The following is a 19,653-nucleotide window of genomic DNA, read 5'->3' as shown; positions in this document are numbered from 1 at the left end:
TAGAACAGAATAGAATAAAATATATATAATATTTTATTCTGTTCTGTTCTATTGTTTGTCTAGTCTATTATTTTCTATTCTAATCTTTTCTATTCAAATTCATTCTATACGAAATTCAAACTTCAGAAGCCATGTTCCGAAATTCGAATTTCGTATAGAATGAATTTGAATTTGAATTGAAAAGACTATTATATAATAGAAAAGAAAAGCATAAAAAAACAATAGAAGAGAATAATAAAAAAATTTATATATATATATATATATATATATATATATATATATATATATATATATATTCTATTGCTTTACTATTTTATATTCTATTGTTTTTTTTTTTTAGAAAAACGTTTTCTATCTTTTTCAAATTCGATTTGAATTTGCTTTCGAATTCGATTCGAATTTGTCTTCGAATTCGATTCGAATATGTTTTCGAATTCATTCGTTTTTTTCTGGATTCGTTCGTTTTTTTTCGGATTCGTTTAAATTCTTTACTTTTGTAATTCGGATGCATCCGAATTTCCGAATAATGAAAAATTCGTCTGAATTTCGATTCGGAACGAAACGAAATGCACATGCCTACTTTTGACCCACTGTTGTAAAACATGTGTGTTCACCCCAGCTGGTAAGAGTATCCATCTTATCTTTCAAGAGATATTTAAGTGACTACAGACAACTTGTTTTCCTTTCTACTGTTTTGGTGTCATCCCAACAGGAAAAAGCACATCTTGTCTACCCCCCATTTTTGTGGACTATATTCCATATGACTTATTACAGTTTCACCCACCCCTGGATGTATGCACTCCCTGTGTTTTGCACACTCCTTTTATAATTACATTAGTCACACTGTGTAGTTTATATTACATTTTTGAATACATGCATTGGTATTTGCACTTTTTCATTTATGCTACTCTACATTGTGTAGTCACATACCATTGTAGTTTGGCATTTGCACTTTATAGCGCTACACTACTTTACCACATTCTTATTTAACCTTTACTGGCAGAAAAAAAATGTTTTACTATCCAAAGTTAAAACAACAAAGGCAGAAGATTTAATAGATGGAAAGTTGAAAAATGACTGAAGGTCCACTTTAAGTATATTTAAAAGACTATATGATAAAAATTGTCCTATAGAAAAAATGCACAGGAAATTTTATTATTTATTGATCATCCTTGGATACAAAGCTTTTACAAAATGCCTGTTGAAAGAAAAATACAGTATACAGAGAATTCATGGCACAGAGAACTAAGGATGCAGAAGTGAATTCATTACTGGAAGATAATAGGAATGACGTTAATGGGAATATATAGAGGAGAGAGAGAGAGAGAGAGAGAGAGAGAGAGAGAGAGAGAGAGCTTCATCGGACCTGCAGCGGACTTTTTCGGACAGACTTTAGATTTGAAACATGTTTTAAATCTTTCCAACGGATTTGAGTCCGGTCGAAAAGTCTGCTCGTCTGTATGCTAGTCCGACGGACAAAAACCGGGCAGCTATTGGCTACTGGCTATGAACTTCCTTATTTTAGTCCGGTCGTACGTCATCATGTACGAATCCGTCGGATTTTGGTGTGATCGTGTGTAAGCAAGTCCGTACGTTGGGAAAGTCCAACGGATAGAACGCTGCATAACAGGTCATTCCGGACTGGCATATTTCCAAACAAAATGAAAAAAGAAAAAGTCATACCTCTATATAAATCATGGAACAGACACCATTTCACAAACTATAGGCCTGTATCCTTACTACCACAATTTTCCAAAATTTTACAAAAAGATTTTAAAACCGGCTGGAAAAATTTATAGAAAAAATAAATTACTGAAGGTCAATATGGATTTAGATCAAATAGAGCAACATCACTGCCATTATTAGATTCAATAGAGGAAATTACAAATTCAATAGACCAGAAACAATATATAGTTAGGATATTCATAGACTTAAAAAAAGCATTTGATACAATAAACCATGACATATTATTTAGTAAACTAGACCGTTATGGTATTAGGGGTAAAGTGTTAGACTGGGTGAGGAGTTATTTGACTAACAGAAGGTGGTTTGTGAGGTTAGGTGATTATTGTTTATCATGTTTGGACTTACTTGTGGTGTCCCCCAGGGGTCAGTGTTGGGCCCTAAATTGTTTATTCTTTATATCAGGGGTGGCCAACCTTTTGAAGAGCAAGGACTACTTAAGGGACTTGGTAACCAGTCGCGGGCCACAATGAGCTGAGCCAGCGGATGACAGCATTTGCAGAGCTGGCTCCGCTCATTGTGGCCCTCCAATTCGATCCGTCCAGACAGAAGGGGACAGATCCCTTTCTGTTTTTTTTTTGCGGATCGGATTGGAGGTAGGCGGGGCGTAAACGAACACAAGTCCGTTTTTCATCTGTTGTTCCATAGAGGTGAATAGAGGGTCCAGTTTGGTCAGACAGATTGTATTAAAGGGGCCTAAGGCTGCTTTCACACTAATGCGCTGCAGTGTACACACACCGTGGGTGAAGCGCAGTAACCCTGAGACTTTCCTGCGGGTTAGCTGCACTTTGCTATAGACTTCTATTGTATCCTGCAGTTGTGGTGCACTTTCTGAAAGCGCACCAAACCTGCAGGTAATAACAGAAGTCTATGGCTCAGTGCAGGTAACCCGCAGGTGCACTGCATTGCACCTGTGGATCAGTTTGAAAGCAGCCCAGTAACAACTGCAGAACAGATATGCCCATATATAGACTATGATTTTAGTGATAATCTTACCTTTAATAACAGTCTTCCATTCAGGCATCGTCCGGCTGTTGCTGTCCCAGGCAGAGTGCATTTGGTATCACGTCACCTGTGACAGGAGATGGCCCAATACAGGAAGCATTGGCTTGTGAGGCTCTGCTCGGTGGCTACTTGCTTCATTCACAACACTGATGCTCTGGGATGGCAGATCAGCAACCCACGATCTGGGCTTGCCAAGCAGCCATCCCAGAGCAGGAGGTCGTGGGCCATGATCATGGTTTGATAGAAATAAATTATTATTAAAGTGAAGTTCTGCCGAAAAAAAATAAAATAAAAGTCAGCAGCTACAAAAAATTGTAGCTTCTGACTTTTAATAATCAGACACTCACCTGTCCCATGGTCCAGCGATGCAGGGGAACAAAGACTCGCTCCTCTCCCCCTCCTCTCCACGGCGTCGGCATTCTTACTGTGGGCGCCGCGCGCACTGCGCATGCGCGAGCCGCGCTGCACGCTGTGACTGGCCGGGCAATCATCTGGGACCTGTGACGTGTCCCAGATGATTGCTAAGAGAGAGGGGGGAGAGGTGAACTTGCTTCTGGTGCCGCAGAGCCCCGGGAGGAAGTGGGAGCTGGATGCCTCTAAAAAGAGGGTATCCGCCCCCCCCCCAAACAAAATGACATGCCAAATGTGGCATGTCTGCGGTCACCTTCACTTAAAGCGGAAGTTCAGTTTTTAGGTGGAACTCCACTTTAAGTCTGAACAAAACAAGAGTAATACCTTTTGGGAACTGCAGAATTAACACACAACTAGATATTTAGATGGAAGAGGTTAACATCGAAAGAGTTAATGAAATTAAATTTCTCAGGGTGATAATAGATAAACAAATCTGTTGGAAATCACATATTAACCACATGACAACCAAGACACACGCCGATGTATGTTGGCAGAATGACACGGACAGGCAAATGGGCGTACCTCTACGTCTCTTTGAATTTGCCGCCGTGCCATCGCGTGCGCGCTGCCACCAGCTCCATGAGTCCGACCACGGGTCCCGTGGACTCGATGTCCGTGGGGACACCCGCGATCGTCTCACGGAGAGGAAGAACGGGGAGATGCTAATGTAAACAAGCATCTCCCCGTTCTGCCTAGTGACACTGTCACTGATCATAGCTCCCTGTAATCGGGAGCGTGATCAGTGATGTGTCACACACAGCCCCTCCCACAGTTAGAATCACTCCCTAGGACACACTTAACCCTTCCCTAGCCCCCTAGTGGTTAATCCCTTTGCTGCCAGTGTCATTTTAACAGTAATCAGTGCAATTTAACCACTTGACGACCGCCTCACGATAATGTACGTCAGCAGAATGGCACGGGCAGGCAAAATCACGTACCTGGTACGTGATTGCCTTCCGCGGGCGGGGGGTCCTACCGGACCCCCCCCCCCCGGTATCCGAGGCGGTCGTCTTTGGTCTGGGAGCGATCAGAGATGAGGGGGAGACCATCCGTTCATGGCCCCCCCCTCGCGATCGCTCCCAGCCAATGAGAATCATTCCTCTGCTGCTGTATGCTAAACAGCAGCAGAGGAAATTATGTCATCTCTCCTCGGCTCGGTATTTTCCGTTCCGTGTCTATAATGTGAGTGCACCAACACACACACACAGTAGAACATGCCAGGCACACATTACACCCCCCTTTACACCCCGAACCCCCCGATCACCCCTCGATCACCCCTCCCCCCCCTGTCACACTGACACCAAGCAGTTTTTTTTTTCTGATTACTGCATTGGTGTCAGTTTGTGACAGTTAGTGTGGTAGGGCAGTTAGGGTTAGCCCCCTTTAGGTCTAGGATACCCCCCTAACCCCCCTAATAAAGTTTTAACCCCTTGATCACCCCCCGTCGCCAGTGTCACTAAGCGATAATTTTTCTGATCGCTGTATTAGTGTCACTGTTGATGCTAGTTAGGGAAGTAAATATTTAGGTTCGCCGTTTTATACTGACAGGGACCCCCATATACTACCTAATAAATGTTTTATCCCCTTGATTGCCCCCTAGTTAACCCTTTCACCACTGATCACCGTATAACCGTTACGGGTGACGCTGGTTAGTTTGTTTATTTTTTATAGTGTCAGGGCACCCGCCGTTTATTACCGAATAAAGGTTTAGCCCCCTGATCGCCCGGCGGTGATATGCGTCGCCCCAGGCAGCCTCAGATTAGTGCCAGTACCGCTAACACTCACGCACGCAGCATACGCCTCCCTTAGTGGTATAGTATCTGAACGGATCAATATCTGATCCGATCAGATCTATACTAGCGTCCCCAGCAGTTTAGGGTTCCCAAAAACGCAGTGTTAGCGGGATCAGCCCAGATACCTGCTAGCACCTGCGTTTTGCCCCTCCGCCCGGCCCAGCCCAGCCCACCCTAGTGCAGTATCGATCGATCACTGTCACAAAACACTAAACGCATAACTGCAGTGTTTGCAGAGTCAGGCCTGATCCCTGCGATCGCTAACAGTTTTTTTGGTAGAATTTTGGTGAACTGGCAAGCACCAGCCCCAGGCAGCGTCAGGTTAGCACCAGTACTGCTAACACCCACGCACCATACACCTCCCTTAGTGGTATAGTATCTGATCGGATCAATATCTGATCCGATCAGATTTATACTAGCGTCCCCAGCAGTTTAGGGTTTCCAAAAACGCAGTGTGAGCGGAATCAGCCCAGATACCTGCTAGCACCTGCGTTTTGCCCCTCCGCCCGGCCCAGCCCAGCCCACCCAAGTGCAGTATCGATCGATCACTGTCACTTACAAAACACTAAACACGTAACTGCAGCGTTTGCAGAGTCAGGCCTGATCCCTGCAATCGCTAACAGTTTTTTTGGTAGTGTTTTGGTGAACTGGCAAGCACCAGCCCCAGGCAGCGTCAGGTTAGCGCCAGTACCGCTAACACCCACGCACGCAGCATACGCCTCCCTTAGTGGTATAGTATCTGAACGGATCAATATCTGATCCGATCAGATCTATACTAGCATCCCCAGCAGTTTAGGGTTCCAAAAATGCAGTGTTAGCGGGATCAGCCCAGATACCTGCTAGCACCTGCGTTTTGCCCCTCCGCCCGGCCCAGCCCAGCCCACCCAAGTGCAGTATCGATCGATCACTGTCACTTACAAAACACTAAACGCATAACTGCAGCGTTCGCAGAGTCAGGCCTGATTCCTGCGATCGCTAACAGTTTATTTGGTAGCGTTTTGGTGAACTGGCAAGCACCAGTGGCCTAGTACACCCCAGTCATAGTCAAACCAGCACTGCAGTAACACTTGGTGACGTGGCGAGTCCCATAAATGCAGTTCAAGCTGGTGAGGTGGCAAGCACAAGTAGTGTTCCCCTGCCACCAAGAAGAAGACAAACAGGCCTGTCGTGCCCATAATGCCTTTCCTGCTGCATTCGCCAATTCTAATTGGGAACCCACCAATTCTGCACCGCCCGTACTTCCCCCATTCACATCCCCAACCAAATGCAGTCGGCTGTATGAGAGGCATTTTCTTTATCTCCTCCCGAGTACCCCTACCCAACGAACCCCCCCCCCCAAAAAAGATGTTGTGTCTGCAGCAAGCGTGGATATAGGCGTGACACCCGCTATTATTGTCCCTCCTGTCCTGACAATCCTGGTCTTTGCATTGGTGACTGTTTTGAACGCTACCATACACTAGTTGAGTATTAGCGTAGGGTACAGCATTGCACAGACTAGACACACTTTCACAGGGTCTCCCAAGATGCCATTGCATTTTGAGAGACTCGAACCTGGAACCGGTTACAGTTATAAAAGTTAGTTACAAAAAAAAGTGTAAAAAAAAAAAAATATATAAAATAAAAAAAAATAGTTGTCGTTTTATTGTTCTCTCTCTCTCTATTCTCTCTCTATTGTTCTGCTCTTTTTTACTGTATTCTATTCTGCAATGTTTTATTGTTATTATGTTTTATCATGTTTGCTTTTCAGGTATGCAATTTTTTATACTTTACCGTTTACTGTGTTTTATTGTTAACCATTTTTTTGTCTTCAGGTACGCCATTCACGAATTTGAGTGGTTATACCAGAATGATGCCTGCAGGTTTAGGTATCATCTTGGTATCATTCTTTTCAGCTAGCGGGCGGCTTTCCTGTAAAAGCAATCCTAGCGGCTAATTAGCCTCTAGACTGCTTTTACAAGCAGTGGGAGGGAATGCCCCCCCCCCACCATCTTCCGTGTTTTTCTCTGGCTCTCCTGTCTCAACAGGGAACCTGAGAATGCAGCCGGTGATTCAGCCAGCTGATCATAGAGCTGATCAGAGACCAGAGTGGCTCCAAACATCTCTATGGCCTAAGAAACCGGAAGCTACGAGCATTTAATGACTTAGATTTTGCCGGATGTAAACAGCTCCATTGGGAAATTGGGAAAGCATTTTATCACACCAATCTTGGTGTGGTCAGATGCTTTGAGGGAAGAGGAGAGGTCTAGGGTCTTATAGACCCCAATTTTTTCAAAAAAGAGTACCTGTCACTACCTATTGCTATCATAGGGGATATTTATATTCCCTGAAATGATTAAAAAAAAAAAAAAAAATGAAAGGAACAGTTTAAAAAAAAAGATAAAAAAGCAAAAAAATAATAAAAAAAAAAAAAAAAAAAAAAGCACCCCTGTCCCCCCCTGCTCTCGCACAAAGGCGAACGCAAGCATCAGTCTGGTGTCAAATGTAAACAGCAATTGTACCATGCATGTGAGGTGTCACCGCGAACGTCAGATCGAGGGCAGTAATTTTAGCAGTAGACCTCCTCTGTAAATCTTTAGTGGTAACCTTTAAAGGCTTTTAAAGGCTTTTAAAAATGTATTTAGTTTGTCGCCACTGCACGTTTGTGCGCAATTTTAAAGCATGTCATGTTTGGTATCCATGTACTCGGCCTAAGATCATCTTTTTTATTTCATCAAACATTTGGGCAATATAGTGTGTTTTAGTGCATTAAAATTTAAAAAAGTGTGTTTTTTCCCCAAAAAAATGCGTTTGAAAAATCGCTGCGCAAATACTGTGTAAAAAAAAAAAATGAAACACCCACCATTTTAATCTGTAGGGCATTTGCTTTAAAAAAATATATAATGTTTGGGGGTGCAAAGTAATTTTCTTGCAAAAAAAAAAAATTTTTTCATGTAAACAAAAAGTGTCAGAAAGGGCTTTGTCTTCAAGTGGTTAGAAGAGTGGGTGATGTGTGACATAAGCTTCTAAATGTTGTGCATAAAATGCCAGGACAGTTCAAAACCCCCCCAAATGACCCCATTTTGGAAAGTAGACACCCCAAGCTATTTGCTGAGAGTCATGTTGAGTCCATGGAATATTTTATATTGTGACACAAGTTGCGGGAAAGAGACAATTTTTTTTTTTTTTTTTTTTACACAAAGTTGTCACTAAATGATATATTGCTCAAACATGCCATGGGAATATGTGAAATTACACCCCAAAATACATTCTGTTGCGTCTCCTGAGTACGGGGATACCACATGTGTGAGACTTTTTGGGAGCCTAGCCGCGTACGGGACCCCGAAAACCAAGCACCGCCTTCAGGCTTTCTAAGGGCGTAAATTTTTGATTTCACTCTTCACTGCCTGTTACAGTTTCGGAGGTCATGGAATGCCCAGGTGGCACAAACCCCCCCCAAATGACCCCATTTTGGAAAGTAGACACCCCAAGCTATTTGCTGAGAGGTATAGTGAGTATTTTGCAGACCTCACTTTTTGTCACAAAGTTTTGAAATTTGAAAAAAGAAAAAAAAATGTTTTTTCTTGTCTTTCTTCATTTTCAAAAACAAATGAGAGCTGCAAAATACTCACCATGCCTCTCAGCAAATAGCTTGGGGTGTCTACTTTCCAAAATGGGGTCATTTGGGGGGGTTTGTGCCACCTGGGCATTCCATGGCCTTCGAAACTGTGATAGGCAGTGAAGAGTGAAATCAAAAATTTACACCCTTAGAAATCCTGAAGGCGGTGATTGGTTTTCGGGGCCCCGTACGCAGCTAGGCTCCCAAAAAGTCCCACACATGTGGCATCCCCATACTCAGAAGAAGCAGCTAAATGTATTTTGGGGTGCAATTCCACATATGCCCATGGCCTGTGTGAGCAATATATCATTTAGTGACAACTTTGTGCAAGAAAAAAAAAAAAATTGTCACTTTCCCGCAACTTGTGTCAAAATATAAAATATTCTATGGACTCAACATGCCTCTCAGCAAATAGCTTGGGGTGTCTACTTTCCAAAATGGGGTCATTGGGGGGGGGGGGGGGTTGTGCCATCTGGGCATTTTATGGGCTTCAAAACTGTGATAGGTAGTGAGGAGTGAAATCAAAAATTTACGCCCTTAGAAATTCTGAAGGCGGTGATTGGTTTTCGGGGCCCCGTACGCCGCTAGGCTCCCACACATGTGGTATCCCCGTACTCAGGAGAAGCAGCTGAATGTATTTTGGGGTGCAATTCCACATATGCCCATGGCCTGTGTGAGCAATATATCATTTAGTGACAACTTTTTGTAAATTTTTTTTTTGTTTTTTTTTTCGTCATTATTCAATCACTTGGGACAAAAAAAATAAATATTAAATGGGCTCAACATGCCTCTCAGCAATTTCCTTGGGGTGTCTACTTTCCAAAATGGGGTCATTTAGGAGGGTTTTGTACTGCCCTGCCATTTTAGCACCTCAAGAAATGACATAGGCAGTCATAAACTAAAAGCTGTGTAAATTCCAGAAAATGTACCCTAGTTTGTAGACGCTATAACTTTTGCGCAAACCAATAAATATACGCTTATGGACATTTTTTTTACCAAAGACATGTGGCCGAATACATTTTGGCCTAAATGTATGACTAAAATTGAGTTTATTGGATTTTTTTTATAACAAAAATTAGAAAATATCATTTATTTTCAAAATTTTCGGTCTTTTTCCGTTTATAGCGCAAAAAATAAAAACCGCAGAGGTGATCAAATACCATCAAAAGAAAGCTCTATTTGTGGGAAGAAAAGGACGCAAATTTCGTTTGGGTACAGCATTGCATGACCGCGCAATCATCAGTTAAAGCAGCGCAGTGCCAAATTGTAAAAAGACCTCTGGTCTTTAGGCAGCCAAATGGTCCTGGGCTGAAGTGGTTAATCACACTGATTGCTGTAAAAATGACAATGGTCCCAAAAATGTGTCAAAATTGTCCGATGTGTCCGCCATAATGTGGCAGTCACAATAAAAATCGCAGATCGCCGCCATTACTAGTAAAAAAAAAAAATATTAATAAAAATGCCATAAAACTATCCTCTATTTTGTAGACGCTATAACTTTTGCGCAAACCAATCAATAAACGCTTATTGCGATTTTTTAACCAAAAATATGTAGAAGAATACGTATCGGCCTAAACTGAGGAAAAAAAATGTTTTTTTTATATATTTTTTGGGGATATTTATTATAGCAAAAAGTAAAAAATATTGTTTTTTTTCAAAATTGTCGCTATTTTTTTGTTTATAGCGCAAAAAATAAAAACTACAGAGGTGATCAAATACCACCAAAAGAAAGCTCTATTTGTGGGGAAAAAAAGGACGTCAATTTTGTTTGGGAGCTGCGTCGCACGACTGCGCATTTGTCAGTTAAAGCAACGCAGTGCCGAATCGCAAAAAGTGCTCTGGTCTTTTGCCAGCCAAATGGTCCGGGGCTTAAGTGGTTAAGCATGTGCAAACCAAAGTATCCAAAGTATCCAAATCCATAGCAGTTTTAAATAAAGTAAGACATGTTTCGGATTATAAATCACTCTATATCTTATACTGTTCAATAGTTCTGCCATATCTCAATTATTTTGCAGAGGTTTGGGGCAATAATTATATAACTAGAATAATATCCAATGATCATACTGCAAAAGAAAGCAATACGGATTATTTATGGAGCAGGATGTTGGGATCTCACAAACTCATTATTCTTATGCCGCATACAGACGATCGGAATTTCCGACAACAAATATTCGATGTGAGCTTGTTGTCGGAAATTCCGACTGCATGTAGGCGCCATCAGACATTTTCTGTCAGAATTTCCGACAACAAAAATTTGAGAGCTGGATCTCAAGTTTTCCGACAACAAAATTCCGATCGTGTGTACAAAATTCCGACGCACAAAATTCCGACGCACTGGCTATTGAACTTCATTTTTCTAGTCCCGTCGTACGTGTTGTACATCACTGCGTTCTTGCCGATCGGAATTTCCGAAAACATTTGTGTGACCGTGTGTATGCAAGACAAGTTTCAGCCAACATCCGTCGGAAATAAATCCACGGTTTGGTTGTTGGAAATTCCGATCGTCTGTACGCGGCATAACAGTTCAAACTCCTAAAATTCAAGAACATGGTGCAATTACTGACTGCACAAATATTATTTAAAGCAAAAAACTATTTATTACCAGGAAATATACAAAAACTATTTATTGGAAGGGACGGAAGTTATAATCTAAGGGGAATTTTTAATTTTAAGACTGACTGCGCTGACAACTAGGAAAAGCCTCTGTATTTCTATTTGTGGAGTAAAACTGTGGAACAGTTCCAATGTGGAGCTCAAGAAATGTCTTAGCATAACCCATTTTTAAAAAAAGGTATAAAGAAATATTTTTTTAAGGTATAAGAATGAAGGTGTTTGAATTATTATTGTGTGTTTATTGTTTGTTTATTAATATTGTGATTGATTTTTTTTCTATTTTTTTGTTAGTTTTGTTTGGGTGTGTGTGTGTGTGCATGTACAGTATGTGTGCATATACACTCACCGGCCACTTTAATAAGTACACCTTACTAGTGCCGGGTTGGACCCCCTTTTGCCTTCAGAACTGCCTTAATTATTTGTGTAATGGATTCAACAAGGTGCTGGAAACATTCCTCAGAGATTTTGATCCATATTGACATGATAACCTCACACAGTTGCTGGAGATTTGTTGGCTGCACATCCATTAACAAATCTCCAGTTCCACCACATCCCAAAGGTGCTCTATTGGATTGAGATCTTGGTGACTGTGGAGGGAGATGATTTGATCTTTGTGACATGGTGCATTGTCCTGTTGGAAGTAGTCATCAGAAGTATTTTTTAAATACTCAGACCAGTCCAACTGGCACCAACAACCATGCCATGCTCAAAGTCACTTAAATCCCCTTTCTTCCCCATTCTGATACTCGTTTTGAACTTCAGCAAGTCGTCTTCACCATGTCTAGATGCCTAAATGCATTGAGTTGCTGCCATGTAATTGGCTGATTAGCATTTTGTGTTACCAAGCAATTGAACAGGTGTACTTTATAGTGATGGGATATTGAATAGTTTATTATTAATTATGGAGAACGGGTGGGATTAGATAAGTTTGTACTTCTCATTCTTTTTTGGATATTTAAAGAAAACATTTTTGTTTTAGTTCTTTTTTTTTGTCATCTTTTGTAGCTAGTTTTTTTGTGATTGTCTACTACTGAATGATATCTTCTTTTATTTTGGATGTTTGTTTTTTTGTATTTTTACATGTTCGAAATACAGTAAACTAACTAACTGTGCGCAAATTGCAAAAAAGAAGGTCCATAAAGACATGGATGTGCGAGTTTTGGGTGGGGGAACTTGACTTGCCTGCACATAGTCCTGACCTTAACCTGATAGAACACCTTTGGGACTAATTAGAGCGGAGCTTGCGAACCAGGCCTTCTCGTCCACGACCTCACTAATGCACTTCTGGAAGAATGGTTAAACAATCCATATAGACACACTCTACCTTGTGGACAGCCTTCCAGAAGAGTTGAAGCTGTTATAGCTGCAAAGGGTGGGCCAACTCAATATTGAACCCTACGGACTAAGACTGGGATGTCAGTAAAGTTCATGTGCGTGCAAAGGCAGGCGTCCCAATACTTTTGGTAATGTGGTGCATGTGTCTAATACTAGGTCTGCCGTACCCATGGTCATCCAAGAGCTGTGTTATGAGTCAGCAGCTCAAACTTAAAGAATATGTTACCCCAACATTTCAGATTCCTGATATGTGTCTGATGTACCATGTACTTGTGTTTAAAAAAGTATCTTTTTTCTTTGTATTGCTTAATTTGTGTGATATCCCTGATGATCCTGCCAGCCCCCCTGCTTTCCTATTGCAAATCGACCACACCAGGCATGAGAGCACATCCTTCCCAACGTGGTCAGTTTTCTTGCTGTGCTGGGAGCACAGCCTGCCTGACCTCCAATGGCCAAAACTGTGCTGACATGCCCTCCTGCACAGCCATACACTGGGAAGATCAGTGTACTGCTTTTTCTCCACCTCCACCGGTCCAAGCCTCTTATGCAGCTGAGAACAGAGATTGTGTAATCATTTGTACAAAAAACAAAGGTATTTGTAATGTTTGTTTATATACAATGCAAAAATGTTTTGTGTTGTTGTTTGTTGTTTTACAAGGTAAGGGTTCACATATACTTTAATGGGGCATTTAAAATTATTTTAAAACGTTGACAATATGGCATATATCAACATATCATTAAGGTCTTGGGCACAGAATATACAGGATGCTATACAAAATTCCAAATAGTTATACAATATATTTAAAAAGGACATTTATCCCTTATAACAGTCTTAAAATAAAATATAAAGTAGTTGTGAAGTGCATACACTTCTAACACCATTTCCCCTTGGGCTGATTCCTATAATGCTGCCTACACACGATCGGACTTCTCGTCGGAAAAAGATATGACGGCTTTTCCGACGGGATTCCGCTCACGCTTGCCTTGCATACACACGGTCACGTAAAAGTTCGCTGAAATTTCGACCGTCAAGAACGCGGTGATGTACAACACTACGACGAGCCGTGAGAATGAAGTTCAATGCTTCCAAGCATGCATCGAATTGTTTCCGAGCATGTGTAGGAATTTTGGGCGTCGGAATTGCCACAGACAATCGCATTTTCGGATAGGAACTTTTTCCGACTGAAAAATTGAGAACATGCTCCCAATCTTTTTCTGGCTGGAATTTGGCCAGCAAAAGTCCGATGGAGCATGCACACGGTCGCATTTTCCGTCAAAAAGCTCTCATCAGTCTTTTGCGGGACGAAATTCCGATCGTGTGTACCCGGTATAAGAGTTTCACTAAATCCTTAAAGGTTTACATACATAGGACTGGTTTTCCCTAATACAAGTCAACAGGAATGCAAAAGCAGCTAAAGTGCATTTTAGCCCAAAACCAAAAATTTTATATATTGCAGCTAACTAGTCCTTAGATGTTGTGGTTGCATTTATTTTCTTTTTTTCTACCTTCTTTTGCTTTATTTTTCACCCCAGGCTGTTCACCTGATATAAACGACAAACCTGTCCACATCTCTTCATCTCCACTACATGAGGAGCAGGCTAATTGGTGGTTTACAAAAGATAGCTAGGAAGGAAGATGTTCTTTGGTGCAGTTCATAGGAAATGACAAGGGCACTGCATTTCTGGCCAAATCAACAGGGATTTTCTATATTTGCTGAAAGTTTTCTTAGCTTGAATAAAAAAAAAAATACTGTTGCAACCACCACATCGAGGGCCTGTAAGCTGCAGTATATTGCATTTTTGTTCTTGGGTTTAGTTATCCTTCATGACAGATAAGAAGGACGTAAGACGCAGAAGGCGTTAAGCCAAATTTACCTGAAAGCACGCAGTATTTCCCCATCTATAAAAGCCATTAAATTGGTAATTAAACGAATATTCCATACATTGTACATGTACTGTTCCCTGTTAGAGGTAAGGTAAATGAAAACTTACTTAAACAGGTCTGTAGAAAAGCTGCAATAAGAAGTATGCTAAGGACAGTTCTCATGATGGATTTCTTCTGCAGCAAATGTTTGTTTTTTTCTTCTTCTGCCCTTGTGAAATAAAAGAAAGATAATGTGTGAAACAAATAAATGGACTTTTGACATGTAAAGGCAAAAATACATTTTATCATCTATATCACTTCCCTTTCCCTTTACAGTTTCCTTTTTAACCAGAATACAGTTGACACATTCATAGAGGTGTTAGAAATGTACTATAGATAGATATGGCACACATACACATGGCCAACTTTGTGAAAGCAAACTGCCTTTTATTGTTCGAAACAGCCAAACAAAAAAAGCTTTCCTTCAGCATAGCAAACAAAAACAGTCCATTACCTAGTCCATAACCCCGTTATACAGAAAACTAACCTGCGGCTCACTGCCAATATAAACTACACCCGCACAAGGGTTTAAGGTTCCTGCATGTTTTGGGGGTCCAGTAAAAGGGTCACAGGAGCCCAAGCATTTCAGTAGCCAGAGAGTCCGCAGCCTTCTCACAACTGTGTTACTGTTCCACTCAACACCTCACAGACACCTTCTGACAGCTTCCTGGCTTTTTCAGCTCTATCTTGCAAATGGGTTAACCGAAGTACCTGTAATCAGGGCTGGAGGCTCTTTCCCACCCAAAATCTCTCAGAGCCTCCAAATTCCAGGTCCTATACCAGAAATTAACAATCGTAGGAAAACTGTAAATCAGTTCTTTCCTTCCTACCGATCAACCAAGAACACCTCACCCTGCATGGGTGGGAATGCTTGAGTACTCCTACTGTCTTTGTCATCCCCCTGAATGGACTACAACTCAAATAATGGGGACCCATCCCTGGTGTCCTGAACAATACATACAGTATAATACGGTGCTACAGGAGCCTGTATGAAAGATAAAAACACAAGCGCACTAATATACTGCAGGTCAAACAGGACCACTTGAACAAATCTTCAGCAAAATTTAAAAACGCACATGTAGAAAGGGACAAAACTCTTATAGCACACCCTAATAAGCAGTTACCTGCAAAGCCATGAGACAACCCAGACTCAGGGCAAGACTCCTGAGACTGTATGTATTCACCTTGCCTGTCAGGAATATCTGAAAGAGTCCTCTTGATTGATATCTTTTTATAACGTGTGCACTATTATTGGTGGAATATTGTCCCTACAGCTAAAGCTGGCCATAGACGTTTCGAATGTTGGCCAGTTGAGCAGGAACCGGCCAAGGTTCAAACCATGTAAGAGCAGCCAGATTGTACTCAAGTTGATCAATCGATCAGTTGATCAACTTGGGTGCAACCAGCCTGTCGGATATTTTTTGTGATTATTTCCAGTGGCTATAGTCGCTAGAAATAATAACTGTGTGTTCTCCCAGCAAGGATGGCTCGCTCCACCCCCCCCCCCCTTCCCATCAGGAGCACAAAATAGCTTAGCAGGAGGGATTCCCCATCAACACTAATTGTAATAATGGGGGAATCGAGCGATTTTCTTTCCTGCAACCATTGCTTTTATCATTCAGGGACCCTCTTTACTGAAGACCACATTGAGCGTCTTTCCCCTAGTGCTCAACATGAGGATAATCACATCACTTCCTGATTGATGAGGAAGAGAGACAACTACTAGCAGCAGAGGATTGTGGGACATGTTGTCCGGGAGGTAGGCTTTATAGTGGATCCAATTCTGCTGCAAACTACAAGTTCCAGCTTGCTGAATGTGAGCAGATAAATAGGACTGTCAAGGGGGGACGTGGGATCAACAGCTGCAGGAGTAAGTGGCTATCTACCTGGCCTGTGTGAGTGGGTGCTGTGGCTTGGACAGCACAAAGGTCCTCCCCTCCAGTAAGCTCATCACTGGGTGGCTACTCGGGGCCACCTTTATATACGCCCACGCAGATGCCACTGAACTCCTGGGTCTTCAGGCTGCCAGTGGGCATCCTTCATCTGGCTGCAGGCCTTCAAGAGTCTGTTCCTATCTCCACAAGCCCTGGCATCTTCAGGATTGGTGAGCGGGCACAAGCTCACCTTTAATACTACACACAGAGACACTGCATGCAGAACCTGATATCAGCTAAATTGTTCATAGCATAGCAACTGTTTATCTTCAAGGGGAACTCTCACCAGATTTCACATATTGTGTTTTGCCAATTATATCTGCCTGTAGCATCAGGGCTTAGAGGGGGAGCTGACTGACAAAAAGCCCATTTAAGGCCTGTCAAACCCTTACCATCAGGCCCACAGCTACTGTCATTTTACTATATAACCCTAATAATGCTAAAATCTGCAATTTAGAGAATACCCACAATTTACATTCTGCTTTCTATGTTGATTTGATCATCTCTAGTAAAATATCTTCTGACAATCTTTACTATTTCTTTTGGTGTCTTTTGGATTGTGCTCTTTGCTTGAACTATGTCAGAACCCAGGGTGTCAGAGGTGCTGGAATGATTGCAAGGTCAAGGCAATCTCTGGGGACAGGCATCGTCTAGCGGCCCCTACGGGTGTAGCGCTACAGCTATAATTAGACTGGGCCTAGGGTTAGCTTTAATGGTCCTAAAGTACATATAGAGGACAATATAAACATTGGGGGTTATTTACGAAAGGCAAATCCACTTTGGACTACAAGTGCAAAGTGCACTTGAAATTGCACTGAAAGTGCACTTGGAAGTGCAGTCGCTGTAGATCTGAGGGGAAGATCTGAAATGAGGGGAAGCTCTGCTGATTTTATTATCCAATCATGTGTAGCGGGCACCTACTTTTAAGTAAGTGACCTTTCTTGTTAGCTTTCTGTTACAGGTACATCTAGACAGGCTGATGCTATTTGCAGCAGGCCTGTTTTATTTGATTTCCATATTTGAGTAACAGGTGGTTTATGTGTTGGTCTCGGCCAATCATTAATTTGCTTGGTAATCCCGGACTCTCATATAAAAGCGGGGTCACATGGTTTCGGGGAGAGCCAGTCCAGTCCTGCTCTAAAGAGCAAGAGAGCCAGCCTGGTTCCCGGAGGGGAAGTTGGAGTTTTTCCCCTCCGGGGAAACAACGGAGCTTCACCTTAGCGAGAAGGGTGGAGATCCGGTCCTCATGGAGGAACAGACGACATCTTGCCGCGTGTAGTCGTGGATGTCGTAGGCCGCCCCTGCGGGGAGGGGAACGGGCCACAAAGAGTTAGAAAAAACTGAGGATCCTTGCGGATGAAGTAGCAACAAAGCCGAAGGAAATTGGGCGATCGATCGTTGATGAGTGGCACATGGACTATTGATCACGGGAGTGAAAGCCCAAGGGAAAGGTACTGCCAGAGACTGAGGGTTGTTGGTGCACAAGTCAGTGAGATGGGCAGTAATGGCCTATGACTTTGAGTTCAGCATTCTCCCAGGATTCTAATCAGTCAAGCGGGAGGAGTTATTCAGATTGGCTCTCCTTTAGCTTAATTTGGAAGTACCATGTCGGTGGGAAGTAGTGGCAAAGAGGTAGCGGTGAAGCTGCAAGCACACATGTAGAGATATGGATCGTTCCTTTTAAAGTTATCCAGATGAAGAAGTTATTCAGAGTGACTCTTTATCAACTCATTCTCTATCAAATCTTCTTCTATCGTCCCTGATTGAAAAGATTGTTTAAAAATGATTTCTTGACTACCCGCAATTGTACTCAGATTTTCCTGTATGGTTCATTGAAAGATGACAATGTAACAGAAGAGCATCTCAATGGAAGTCCTTCTCCCATCCCAGTTTATGTTGATGAATAAAGCATTAAGAAAAAGCATTTAGGACTGTGACTTTTAAATCTATAGGCTGAGTAGTAAACGTTAATTACGGATATAGCAAATATTAAGCAGCTCCTTCGGGGGTAAGCGCTAAACATGTGCAAGGTAAAATGCTGTTTTTTATTTTCCTTGCACGTCCCCCTCGGATCTACAGCGACTGCACTTCCAAGTGCACTTTGCACTTATAGTTTGCACTGATTTTTTTAATTTTCAGTTAAAAAAACTGTATGCACCCACATGCTGATTTTAACTGAACTTTCCTCTCTATGTTATTTAGATCTTCAGTTGTCATGGTGCTGCACATGTGATCAGCTACGACATTAGCCATTTGATATTGAACTAAATCATTTATAGCCAAGGAAGCTGCCATCTTAGCCTCTGTTTGGTCTGCAGTTGCCATGCTGCTGTATATGTGATCAGTTATGACACCAGCTATTCAATGGTTTGACAATTCAGTTGATAGCACAAACACATGTGACAGCTATCAGTTACAGCATTCCTTAAGTGTAACTTTTTTGAGTTTAGTTCTGCTGTAAATCGATGGGCTTAGTTTTGCTTATAGGTCAACATAAACAGTTGAATTAGTAGGTTTAGTTCCACTTTAATTGTACAAACTACAACACAACTGCCTCTCTGATTTAGCCTAACTGGTACCTTGAATGACTGTGCAATAGGGACTTATTAATTTTATAAATGATGTTTCATGCGTATCTTGGCTTCTTGTGGGGGGAATATGGGGGATGGGTGGGTCGGAACCCCATCACCACACTTGTACTGGCCCAACCTGCCAGTGTAAGCCAATCAGAAGCAGAGCAAGTACTTTACAAATGCTTAACCTCTCTTGATTTCTTTCTTTGTGTTGTTTGATTAATGTTAACTGTGTCACAATCCACAACCTACCTGTACCAGCCGCAGGGATCCTCCCACCTCGCAGCATTTTAGTCCTGTAGCACCCCTGTGTGAGGATGGTGAGGCCTCTAGTACATATCTGATGGCATCTTCATATCAAAATGGCAGCACTGGAGTGCTTTCTGTTATAGACAGCAATTGCATCACTTCCGCTACACCTCCTGTGGTCATTTACTGTTTGACTACTATAAAGCTGAAAGGTTCCAGAGAGAGTTGTTTTAGAGTTGTCTATAGTGTGTACCTTTCTCTTGCCGTGTGATTACATTACCTGACCTTTGCTACATTTATTGACTCTGATCCTTTGCTGCCTGCCCTGACCTTATTCTACATTTGACTTTGATTATGGACTTTCTCTTTTTGTACCACGTGTTTGGAAACTGTGCCGGATTCACCTCCTGAGTATCCTTATCCAAGGTGTGTGCCCCCGCTATTGGGCTCCCCATATCTAAACACTGACAAACTGTTA

At 42.0% G+C, this 19,653-nt stretch overlaps 1 protein-coding gene across 1 annotated transcript in view; it reads right to left on the bottom strand.

Moving 5' to 3' along the window:
* Positions 1-14,616, bottom strand: part of LOC141133353 (mast cell protease 1A-like) — a gene marked incomplete in the record, with an annotated part of 55,157 nt that extends 40,541 nt beyond the window's left edge. Inside the window, 1 exon segment of the mRNA XM_073622694.1 lies at positions 14,488-14,616. Coding sequence (XP_073478795.1) covers positions 14,488-14,542 — 55 coding nt within the window.
* Positions 14,617-19,653: the final 5,037 nt, after the last annotated feature.

Source organism: Aquarana catesbeiana, linkage group LG01 (genome assembly GCF_042186555.1).
Source record: "Aquarana catesbeiana isolate 2022-GZ linkage group LG01, ASM4218655v1, whole genome shotgun sequence".
NCBI classification, from domain to species: domain Eukaryota; kingdom Metazoa; phylum Chordata; class Amphibia; order Anura; family Ranidae; genus Aquarana; species Aquarana catesbeiana.
Note: the sequence above shows the minus strand (reverse complement) of the source record. Positions and strands in the feature narration are given on the sequence as shown.